Source organism: Macrosteles quadrilineatus, unplaced genomic scaffold (genome assembly GCF_028750875.1).
Source record: "Macrosteles quadrilineatus isolate MER2022 unplaced genomic scaffold, UCM_ALF_1.0 Scaffold_9__3_contigs__length_116548681, whole genome shotgun sequence".
In the NCBI taxonomy this organism is placed as follows: domain Eukaryota; kingdom Metazoa; phylum Arthropoda; class Insecta; order Hemiptera; family Cicadellidae; genus Macrosteles; species Macrosteles quadrilineatus.
The window spans coordinates 115,074,024-115,086,441 of NW_026542602.1; the positions used below are offsets into that span (position 1 = coordinate 115,074,024).

Below are 12,418 nucleotides of genomic sequence, written 5' to 3' on the forward strand. Positions count from 1 at the left end.
CATTATAATAGCAAGTAGGAAAAAGAGAGAACTACATAAGTTGAGCAAATTATCAAATGATGTCAACTTTATGCAATATGTTAGATCTTATAAACTAATTTAAAAAAAGGTTGTACAGTGTGCTAAAATGAAGTTTAATAATAAAAGAATTAGTTGTGCAGAGAACAAAACTACAGTTGCTTGGTCAATTGTCAAGGAGGAAACTGGTAACAGGAAGCAGGATTTTAATTTTAATTTAAACGGAATCCAGAAATCAAATAAAATAATAAAAGACCCAAAAGTAATTGCAGACCTTTTTAATGATTTTTTCTTGCACACCAGTGAACAGCTTAATCTAATGGGAAATATGGATAAAGTGAATAAATATTTAACTAATGCTGGTACAAATTGTACTGACTTCTTAGATTGTTTTAAATTAACTACATCAAGTGAGATTAGGTCCATAATTAGTGAATTGAAAAATTCCAGATCCTCAGGATGGAATGGCATTCCCTCTTTAATTTTAAAAATTTGTAAAAACAGCATTGTTGAACCTTTGTCATACATCATCAACATATCTATTAATAAAGGCATATTTCCAGATTTACTGAAATATAGTATTGTTCGTCCAATCTACAAAAAAGGAGATAAAACACAGCTTGAGAATTTCAGACCAATATCCTTATTGCCAGTTTTCTCCAAGGTTTATGAAAAATTAATCTGTAATAGACTAGTACAGGGCATAAAATAACATGTTAAGTGTCGCCCAGTGCTGAGATTTTGTCGCCCAGTGGCTATGGGTGGTGCCGGCATATTTTTTTTAAATGATTCACATTTTAAATGTATCGGAATTTAAAAAATAACATTAAGTAAATATTTTAGAGTATTGAGCTAGATTTTGGCCCAAGAGGTTGTGAAGGGAGCCTTGGCCTGTTACAACGTTCTAGAATACCTACGTAATTAAGTGAGATTATATGGACTATTTACAAGCAAATATAATCGAAAAGTGCATTACAAGATATGTAGAAATGTGTGATTTTCACTTAAATTTATGCAAACATTTTCGGGGGGGCCTCGGAACCCCATTTTTGATTGGGGGTATTCCATACCCCCCAGCAAGTCCGGCGTCACTGTCGCCCAGTGGAAATCACTTAAAATATGCTCTGGACTAGTATCATATCTTGAAACCATCAATATTCCTTGTAGTAATCAGTTTGGATTTAAAAGGGGTTGTAACACTTCAGATGCTCTCTTTGAGGTCTTGAATTACATAGCAAGTGCCGTTGATGGATCACAGTATGCGATTGGCATTTTCTGTGATTTGTCAAGGGCATTTGACTGTGTCAATCACAATATTTTATTGCACAAACTTCAGTTTTATGGAATTAGACAAAAAGCTTATGATTTGGTGGAGTCGTACTTGTTGGGTAGAAAACAAAAAGTTCAACTGAATTACTCTTAACTATTAAGGCTTCAAAAATGTCACTGAAGGTGTTTCCCAGGGTTCAATAATGGGTCCGTTGTTGTTTCTTATTTATGTTGATGACCTCTTGAAACAAAATCTTAAGTCAAAATTGGTAATGTATGCTGATGATACTACTGCAGTATTAAAAAATAAAAACCCTGATATTTTAGAAATTGAAATTAAAAATGATCTTGATCTTATGACTGAATGGTTTCTGGCCAATAATCTTAAACTTAACAGAAATAAAACATATTGTGTGAACTTCCATTCTAATAGCATAAAAAGTAGACAGATTGACTATAACCCGTTAGAAGACACATTAAGTAAAATTCAATCTTGCAACCTTTTAGGAATAAAATTAGACTCAACTCTAACATGGTCTGATCATATAAATCAATTGGAATCTAAGCTTAATGCAGCATTTCACGTTACTTTAGTGCTTTCAAAATTAATAGATGAAAAAAACTCAGATAATGGTATACTTTGCATATGTGGACTCTAACATTGGCTATGGTATTGAGTTCTGGGGAAATGCCACTGACAGTAAAAAAATATTTAAAATACAAAAGAGAATTATAAGAGTTATTGCACAAGTTAATCCAAGAACATCTTGTAGAAATTCATTTAAAAGAATGAAGATTTTACCTGTGCCCTCTTTGTATATTCAACACTTTAATCTTTGTCAAAAAACATTTTTCTATTTATGAAGAAAAAAGAAGTAACTCCCAATACAGCTTTAGGCCCATGAGCTCTGTGTTGCAGTACCCCACACATAAATCTGCTGCTTATGAAGAGTACTTTTTATATGGGTCTCAAACTGTATAATAAGCTTCCTTTATCACTGAGAGAGGTAGAATCATTTAAAAAGTTCCTGTTACACTTACTGTCTTACCTGTTAGACAATTGTTGTTACAGAATTGAGGATTTTTTATTAGTCTGATTGTAGTAAACATAACTTATAGAAATTGATATAACTTATTTGTAAACTTTGATAACAACCTAACTTATTTTATACTTGTTTTTCAATACTGTTAATAATTTATTCTATTATGTTTATTACTATATTTATTATTATGTTGCTTTTATTCTATACTATTATTATATTTTGACAATTTACCTGCCTGCGTGCAGAAGCACTCCTTAGGCGTTATGTGATGTATTTTAATAAATAAATCACTGACTATGTATCAATACCAATTAATTATATCAAAATGGATACAAAATGTACTTATTAGTATCTGAATCTGAAAACATGTGCTCAAAAACAGGAAATGACAAAACATAAAATAAAATGTAACGGCTTGTACGACCCACTAAGAGTAGGTAATTATAACACTAATACAATAAATAATATACAGGGTGTTTTTTTAAAAACTTGCATCTTTATTTATGTGAAAACCGCAATAGATAGGAATATGCAGTTTGCGGGAATCATCTATTGAAGTAGGGGGCCAAATTGTTTTGAATTCAACATTACATTCACATTCCCCCCCTGCCCCCAACTTATTTTTTTTAAATAGCAAGGTACCCCTTGTGACATATCAAATGAAAGAACATGAAAAAAGAAAATGTTTGATGAAAAAAAATTAAAAATCGGTTCATAAATTTACGAGATATTTCCCCCCCCCCCTTCCCCGGAACTTGATTTTTTTTAATAGCAAAGTACCCCTTGTGACATATCAAATGAAAGAGCATGAAAAAAGAAAATTTTTGGTGGAAAAAAATTTAAAATCGGCTCATGAATTTGTGAGATAATCCCCCCCTTTTTCCCCTACCCATAACTTGTTTTTTAATAGCAAGGTACCCGCCCTTGTGACATATCAAATGACAAATAAATTTCACCAAAAATTTTCTTTTTTCATGCTCTTTCATTTGATATGTCACAAGGGGTACTTTGCTATAAAAAAAAAATCAAGTTCCGGGGAAGGGGGGGGAAATATCTCGCAAATTTATGAACCGATTTTTAATTTTTTTTCATCAAACATTTTCTTTTTTTATGCTCTTTCATTTGATATGTCACGAGCGGTACCTTGCTATTTAAAAAAAATAAGTTGGGGGCAGGGGGGGAAAGGGGGGGAATGTGAATGTAACGTTGAATTCAAAACAATTGGGCCCCCTACGTCAATAGATGATTCCCGCAAACTGCATATTTCTATCTATTGCGGTTTTTACATAAATAAAGATGCAAGTTTTTAAAAAAACACCCTGTATAGTTACTTACTTACTAGGTTGTCAGACACAAAACACTTGGAATCAGAGAGAATACGGATGAGTTTTTTTCCAAAATGCGGACAAATTGAATTTTGGTTGAACTAAGACGTGAAATTTTGGGAGCGGTATGTATAAGTTGGTGAGGATGAAACGAGTTTTTCCTAACTTAATTTAATTCCAAACGCGTGGCAATTATATCCCTGCGGGATATAGGCTTTAGGGTTTGTTGAAAATTAAATTTTTGCCAACTAACACAGCAAACTACAAATTGATTTGCACGACTCCACTTAACAACTCACCCCACGCATAGGATGGTTGGAGACACACTGGTCACTGAGACAGACCCTTGGCTAGAAGCTTTCCCCACCACGTCGTAGGGCTGTTGGGTAAGTCGCCTATGTCTAATCAGCTGAAAACTTCGGAAAAGTTTCGGTTTCGAGATTTGATCACAAAGTTTCAAGATTCAAAAGTTTCGAAATTGAAGATTTTGGCAGTTTTATTTTTGAAACTACTGACATTTTTTTGTGCCGTTGTTATTGTTTTTTAGCCTTAAATTTATTTTTAAGTAAATTTTATTCTGAACTTCAAAAGGTATCTTAAATACTATAACTGGTACAATTCAGTTTCACATCAATATTTACTAAATGCAAAAACAAATATTGACCACTAAATGTTCTAATTAATTTAATATTCATGTTTATGTTGGTGTTAGAAGTTTAATTATTTGGTTTGTTAGTTATTGTTTATAAAAAATTATTTTTGGGATTTAAGATTATCAGTCACATTCACATATTTATGTTTTGTCATGGTCAGGAATTGATCTCTTTCAGTTTTGATTGCATACTTAACATTTTATGATTATGTGTATTTTTTGTAACCTTGACCTTTGTAACCAGCTAAGTAAAAAAGTTTCGCGTTTAGGTTTTGAGATTCGAGATTCGGGATTTGATTTTTTTAAAGTTTCGGTTTCGGTTTTGAGATTCAAAATTTCTGGTTTAGACCATCACTATTGCATCACATTCGGTACAAAAGAATGAAATTTAAATTTTGCTTGTCGCTTGTTTTGGGGGACACACCAAGCCTTAGTTGCAACCCAAACTTGAGCATAAATGGGGCCTAAGGTAAATATCAGGGGTATCCCTAGGGTTGGCAGCGCCCGGAGCAAACATGGTTGTGGCGCCCCCTCCCCACCAGTAATAATAGTCGCATTCACATATTTTAATCGATTTTATGTATAGATAATGAGAAAATAGTTATAAATGAACATAATATTTGTATTAGCAAGCCTATTCTTTAAATATAATAATCTTAAAATTTGGTTGTCCGGATGCAGATAAACTCCTAGGGAGGAATTTGGAAATCCATTAGCCTATGTCTTACTGGGATAGTTATGAAGTACTTATTTAAGGACTGGTGGTCTTGGTTGTGTTACTTACTTTTTTAAAAGGTGAAAATCAATATGATTAGGCTCAATAATGGAGTGTATTTTAATATTTCATCAAGAATAATAGGCGAGCAGCATTAAACATTTTGGTTTATAAAATATTTCTTAGATAAGGGTAGGGACCTTAATAAAACACAACAATGAATCATAATAGGTAGTCTATAAATTGGAGAAAGTTTTACTGTTTAAAAAATACTTCTTACAACACAATTGAAATAAATAAAGATTATAAGGCGAAGTTAATAGCTGAGCAACCCTTCTGCATTCTTCTGTCATGATATCCTGAAACAAATAAACAATAACTCAAAATTGTTATCAGAACTAAATAGAGAAAGGGGTGTCTTGTTAGCTTGGTGGTTAATTTACGTCCTGGACTTTGCTGCAAGTGAAATTGAGATCGACTTAAAGGATCCTTGCACAAGGTGAGAGGATTCAACATAATTTTTCCATGGATATTGCACACACTTGCCCAGCACAGCACAAACCTGCTAACAGCAGGCTACTATTAAAATTAAAGTAAAGTAAAGTACTGTAGAACCAAATCAGATTACGCTCTTGTGTCCACCATAGCACTATAGAACACCAAAGAGCACTAAACGGTTTTCATAGTCTTTTATCAATTAAGAATTAAATGTATCCATTCAAATACATACAAATTATAACCCAGTGAATGATTGAAATACATGTCATGATGAAACCATACAGCGGTAGCCCAAGTACGGCTTCATCATATAAAATCATATGCTAGTTGGTCTGACCATACTGGGCAGGAGTAGAGTGGCCAGCTGTGCTGCGGTTAGCGTATATTCTGGCGCCGACCGCCAGGGGTAATGTGTAGTTACGGCGCACACCGCTGCAGCATCAAGCGCTAGCGACCGTTTCCATAACAACTTGGTAGTTGGGAGTAGTGTTGCCAACTTTGGAGGAATCCCCCAGAATTGGAGTTTATTGACTTATTTAATATTAAGCAATAAATTAATTTAAATGCCATATTTTATTGTATTTTTTTTTAAACATATATTTGTTATACTTTTGTAGTTTCATTACAATGATTCAAAGTTTTTCTTTATTAATCCATAATTTTAGGAAGTGGTTTATTGGAAGGTTTTGTTTTATATTTGCAAGGTCAAAGTTAAATTTAACCAGGATGTCTAGTAGTCGGGGAAAACGGGAAAGTCAGGTATTAGTATTGAATTTCAAAATGGTCTGGAAAAGTTGGGATTTAGTCTTTATTTTGATATCAAAGTCGGTAAATTTCATGATTTACCGCTACTCAATCGCGCTAGACAACGATCACGTTTCCGTGATGGCGCAAGACGATGATGTGTCTACACGACCGCGGGAGATGTTCTTAAACCGTGACTGTGCTAGACAACGTTTTCGTGACCACGGACCACGGGAAAAATGATCACGTCTTTTCTGCGATCCCGCAAGACGATTGTATATACGGCCGCTGAAGATGTTCACAATTTTGCCGCAATCGAGGACGACGATGACGTTTCGTGATCACGGCATTCAATGATGATGTCTACACAGCCGCGGTAGATGTTCATGATTTTGACGCGATTGCAGAAGACGACAATAGCGATTAGTAATCATTTCGTTTGCAAGAGTGGTAGTGCTGGTAACAGCTGGCGAGTAGTCGACGACGACACTGAATCGAATACCGATAACTGATATCGAATGGCAAAAAGCTCTAGCGGCAGATCGCAAAACCTTTCTTTGACAGTCTATATTTACTCTATTGTCTATGACTATAGTATTACTCATCTACCATAGCCATAATGTTCTACCACTTCACCCAAACAAAAGAAAAAAATTAATTATTAAAGATTCACAAAATATCACAAATTATTCGTGAAATTAAAAACATAAACATAACTGTAAACAGACAGTTATCATTGTGTATCACAGTTTTTTGTTGCTGCTTAGTTCAAATTAGCTGCTTTCATAAATGAAAAAAAAAATAATAGTGCTGCATCCTGTTGGTAAATCTTATAACTTTTAATGCCTTTGCATATCATAGAACCAACCTTTTTAGTTGAAACAGCTGACTAAATTCTTTAATTCCATTTAAATATGAGTACTCATAAGGTTAACATGGGAAACTCTAGAGCCACTAAGGCGGAGCCCAAAAGGATTTTTGAGATACAAATATGCCTATACCTATGTTAATCGTGAATGTGAGCTATCATCATGCCAAATTTGAGCCCAATCCATCCAGTAATTAACACGTGATTGAACTTCAAACACACAAACGAACAAACAAACACACAAACTTTCACATTTATAACATTAGTAAGATAGTAGCCTTTCTCATTTCACATGATCTGACAAGCACGGTGTCTCATCAAACTAGTATGATCGTTTTTGTTCAAGCTCCTACATATGAGCAATCGATGTATCTAAGGTTTAATGGGTGTTGGGGAAAAATAACTAATTTAATTCTGTGCTGGTATTAACATTTTTTTACCACAAAAAGATGTGAAACTACTTTATTGTTACCAGTTGTGTGGGGGCAATAAACTATAAACAAATAACTTGATCTTTCCACATATTTAGACTGGTGTAGTTGTACAGCGTAAGTCTCCGGTTCCGAAGATAACGGATTCACATCCTGGAAATCACCATGACAATTTGATAGATGGCCACCCTGTGCGTTGCTCCTCATGAACGTTGGTGCGGCCATCTTTAAATGCCCTTACCCACCTGCGTAGGTACCATTCCGCCACTCATAATTTTCTCCCCATACACTTCACTAATCTGTCAATGAATTTAAATGGCTTTCACACCTTTAGCACTTAAAAATCTAATTACCGGTACAGCGCAAACTTCACAGGCGACGGCAGTCTCAATTGGCGGCACCGTTTTGAATGCTCTAAACCGGATGTAAACACAGCCGATTTGTGGCGAATTTCCAGCGCAGGCTTGCCAATACATCCACATACACAGCACAAATGTCCAAAATGCCAATCGCAGCACTGAAACGGAGAAATTTAAAAACAGTACTTACTTAAATAACATGCCTTGTATTATTCTGTCACCATAGGTAACTCTGAAACTTGAACAGTGCTGTAAGTTGATTAAAGTGTATTTTTTTCCAAATATAAAAACTTAACCGCCACAGCACATCATAAGTTAACACGATGACTGCTGAAAACAACGTACAGGCGCTCCCCAGTGGCGGGCGAAGCCCCGGCACGCAACCGAATCAGCGAACGCAATTGGCATTCAAATATTTCAGTCTGACGAATCACAAAAGAGCAGTGGTGACTGTGCTGCGTTACCCCGAGAGTGGATGTAGTTCACTGAAACACCCAAAGGTAGCAGCACTGCACGGATCCGTATCCAGTGTCTTTGTAATGTGGGTTGAAGAGAAAAAATCCCCGAAACCGGGACAAAAGCATTACCAGACAGGATTTTACGGGAAATTTTAGTACCAACCTACACCAAAGTAAAGCTCGCATTCTAAGCTGGCAGGCTGGCAACGATTATAACGTCTCCGTCTGAGGCTAAGCTCACACTGACTCAATATATTTCTGTTGGTCTGGTGCCGACTTTTGTCGGCGCGCGCCACATTGAAGTGCTAGCGACGCCGACTCTGTCGGCGTTAGCAGTCAACGTGTTAATGTTAAACAAGGACTGAAAATGCGTTTTAATCATATTGATAACTAAGCCAAACTTACTTATCTTTATTGCTTTCGATTCTTTTCCAAGAAAATTTCTCTCCTTCTTATTTGGCCCCAAATAAGCAGACAACTTCATCAATATAGTTTACATGTGAAGTACTCTCATACATTAACACCAAACATTTGCAATGCTCCAAGCTTTACAAGAAAATTTACCTGGAACAAAAATAGGCAGTGTACATCATTCAGGCCTACTTCTTGTTAAAAGTAAAAACAGAATATAGAACTATAGCTCAAGGTAGGGCATATTTTCTTTGTACAAATATTTGGATTGGTAGATAAAAACTTAAAAACTCGAAGGCCACTGGTTCTCTCGGACCCAAGTGTCATTACCCAGGTGGAACTAATAGTGTGTTTTTTATTAAAACATTAATAGCTTAGTATAAAATAAAGCTTTCAAGTTTGATTTATAAAAATAAATATAGCCTATATATATATAAAAGTTAAAATATAAATTAAGCTTTTTGTTGGTCGCAAAACATAAACAAATAAAAAGTAGAAGAAGGTAGCTTCAGCTTCTAATGTTATTCTTATGGGACAAATTTAAAAATGTATTTTGAGGGTTTTATAATTACTACTGAACGGAATCGTCTAAATTTTATGGTGTCTTTCCATTGGTGTCATAATTAAGATTCGTGCAATTTTTTAACACTATAGGTGCAACGGTTAGCTTTAGTTTTTTATGCGAACACTTCCACACACACACAGTTAAGCGGACAACTAATCCACGACTCCACTATACACAACACGATACATAGATGACATATTATTTTTTTTTAATTTCTTTAGAAAGGTCTAGAGAATAATTGATAAATTTTGTGTTTTAAGGGTAAAAAATGAGAAAACCCCATTTTTTGGCCTAGGCCCCTTCTCTGCATAGAACTCATTAAAACCCGGTCCCATGGCCCGATCATGCTAGTTCGCGAACTCATTCAGATTTATCCCGCCTTACACCTTCAAACCGAATTTTCATTTGATTTTAGGTTATGAAAGAAACATAATACAAGGATATTTGCCTTTGCCAATTACAATCAATTGTAAGTATGGTGGGCTAATATTAAACAAGTTGACCCATAGGCCTACTTGCCTAATTTGTAATTTTATTCATGTACTCAGGTATGTGTCACAATTTCATTTTCTTAGGTAGCCTACATGTTTTTTTGCCATAAGTTAACTGCATGGTTTGCTGCCTTGTTTACTGTGTGAAATTAACCTAACTTAAGTTTTGTGACGTTGCCTATTGTAAGTTATTTTATAGACTACTAACTTAAATTTCCATTCATACTTGGCTTAAAATACCTAATATGTATCGTCGCCATTTCATTGAATAGTATTAACAGTATTGATGGTAGAATAAGTTAAAGGGTACAGTTTCTTAACTGGGCTACGCTAATTTTGTTGAAACTATCGATTCGATTAGTAAACCTACATGCGATTTTTTCACCATCAGCAAGTTTGGTTGGTTAAGTTAGGTTATGATAATTTAATTTTATAATAAACTTAGATAGGTATATTTTAAAATATCTATTATTAATCAATATTTTTAATTCAATACTGTAGTTCAATAAAATATATTAGGCCCTAACTTAAGTTAGCGTAGCCCAGTTAAGAAACTGTAGGCCTACCCAAGTTAAATCTCTTGGCTCAGTATTATCACGCTTACCATTTCTAAGGTTACACAAATGATACAAACTTGATAGCCTACTTATATCGAATATAGGCCTACTCGAATACTTAATACTCATTCAAATGAGTGTAGGACGTAAACTTAAGGGCTGCACTTTACTTTACGTCCTACACTCATTCGAATGAAAATATCGATCGATATATCGATTATTAAGTAGATAAGTTATATCATTTGGTTAGTTAGGTAAGGTTAACCTAACTTAACTAACCAAACGATATATCGAATGAAACAATCTAATAATCGATATTTTCATTCGAATGAGTGTAGGACGTAAAATAAAGTGCAGCCGTTGAATACATTCACTGATATTTTTATTAAGTTAATTGTTTAGGCCTGTCACAGGAAATCTGTAACTTGAGTCACAGCTACCTTAAGCTTAAGTAGGCTAGGCAACTGAACCTACTAACTTAACCTAATAACACTCAAGCAAATAATAGCCTACTGCATTTTGTTACTTTGAATAACAAGGCCTAGAATCAAGAATCAAGAAGTTTATTGGCCATTAAAAACAATGTACAGGAATACATTAGCGTACAATAGGCTTCGTCAAATAGTTTTAATACAAAAAATCTTAAGTTTCTAGTCTAAGTCTGAAATGTACATTCAAGGTATTCTTCAATGCTATAAAATGCTTTTTGTTTCAGCCAGTTTGAGATAGTTTCTTTGAATTTTACAAGAGGTAGATTTCTTACAACTAATGGTAACTTGTTAAATAACAAAAATTGCTGGTAACTGTGACTTCTAAATGATTTGTGAAGGCGAATGTAAGGTGTTACAAGATTACGTTTGTTTCTCGTGCTGTGTTCATGTTGATTACATTGTTCACTAAAATTAACTATATTTTCCTTAACATAAACCAGATTACAAAAAATATACATACATGGTAACGTCATTATTTTAAGACTAATAAAACTATTATTATAGGAACAGGATTGGATTAAAACACAACTTACTGAATTTCAACACCTCAATAGTTTTGCGTTATGGAATTTTTTGATGTTTACAATTTATTAATAATTATTGTTCCTCTTCTTTATCTTCTGTCAACACCAGTCGGACTATTGACAAGATTCATTAATTTTCAATGCCGTTATCCTTCACTTCATTTTCATATCTTTTAACTTTTCACTATAAATATTTCTTGCATTTTCATTGTCATATAGCATGTAATTGTTGCCATTTCTCGTATAAAAATGAAAAATCGTTTAAAACATTTAAATAAATAAATGTTTAGGTTATAAATTACGATATCGCAGTTGTCAGTACGGTCAATTACAATAATTATCGTATCCTACCATAAAATATCGTATATATGGTAGACCTGACTGAAGCGAGCAGCTGATGCCATTCCCACAATGCAACATTCTCTTCAATTATAAGCTATGCCCCAAAATCAGGATTATAAGGTATGAATCAAAATCAGGATTATAAGCTATAGAACAGAATCGGAATTATAAGCTGCGCCACTATTTGACCATTATAAGTTGTGAAACTGAAAATGTGTCATACCTTATAACGTTTTAGAGAAATTGTGGCATAGCTTATAATTTTTCGTGAAAGTGTGGCATAGCTTATAACTGATTATAAGCTATGCCACATTTTCAACATTATAAGCTATGGAACAAATTCACGATTATAAGCTATGACATTATAAGCTATGACACCCCACGCTCTCCTCGGAGCGGTGTTTACCTTTTATTAATTAGAACCATTTTTACCCTCAGTTCTAAACGGATTTCATTTTTAGTTTTAATTAAAAACAAGAATAGTCGATAAGAAAATTATTATGAAATAACCCAATCACAAAATGATTGACGATCCGGGAAAATTTGACTTAAAAAGTGTAAAGATTAGTATTCAAAAGGCTGTTTTGGATTGTTCCATTAGGGGTCTTAGTCATACAACTAAATGGTAAGTTGTATAGTTAGGCCTATTGTTCACCA

At 34.2% G+C, this 12,418-nt stretch overlaps 1 protein-coding gene and 1 pseudogene across 3 annotated transcripts; one reads left to right on the forward strand and one right to left on the reverse strand.

Moving 5' to 3' along the window:
• Positions 1–5,240: 5,240 nt before the first annotated feature.
• On the reverse strand, positions 5,241–11,737 carry LOC129004014 (uncharacterized). 3 transcript variants are annotated; one of them, XR_008491667.1, is made up of 3 exons: positions 11,429–11,737; positions 8,786–8,944; positions 5,241–5,381 (listed from the first exon to the last, which is right to left on the reverse strand). XR_008491667.1 is itself a non-coding variant. In XM_054432387.1 (3 exons), the coding sequence occupies exons 1-3, from the start codon at positions 8,862–8,864 to the stop codon at positions 5,259–5,261; spliced, it is 366 nt and encodes a 121-aa protein (XP_054288362.1). In that variant the 5' UTR covers positions 8,865–9,146; the 3' UTR covers positions 5,241–5,258. The 3 variants fall into 3 exon arrangements, 1 of the variants encoding a protein (XP_054288362.1); XR_008491668.1 differs by lacking the exon at positions 11,429–11,737 and adding an exon at positions 10,452–10,589; XM_054432387.1 differs by lacking the exon at positions 11,429–11,737 and adding an exon at positions 7,917–8,080 and having other exon boundaries at positions 8,786–9,146.
• Positions 11,738–12,152: 415 nt separating this feature from the next.
• The window catches only part of LOC129002316 (cell division cycle protein 23 homolog), a 56,341-nt pseudogene continuing 56,075 nt past the window's right edge, over positions 12,153–12,418 (forward strand).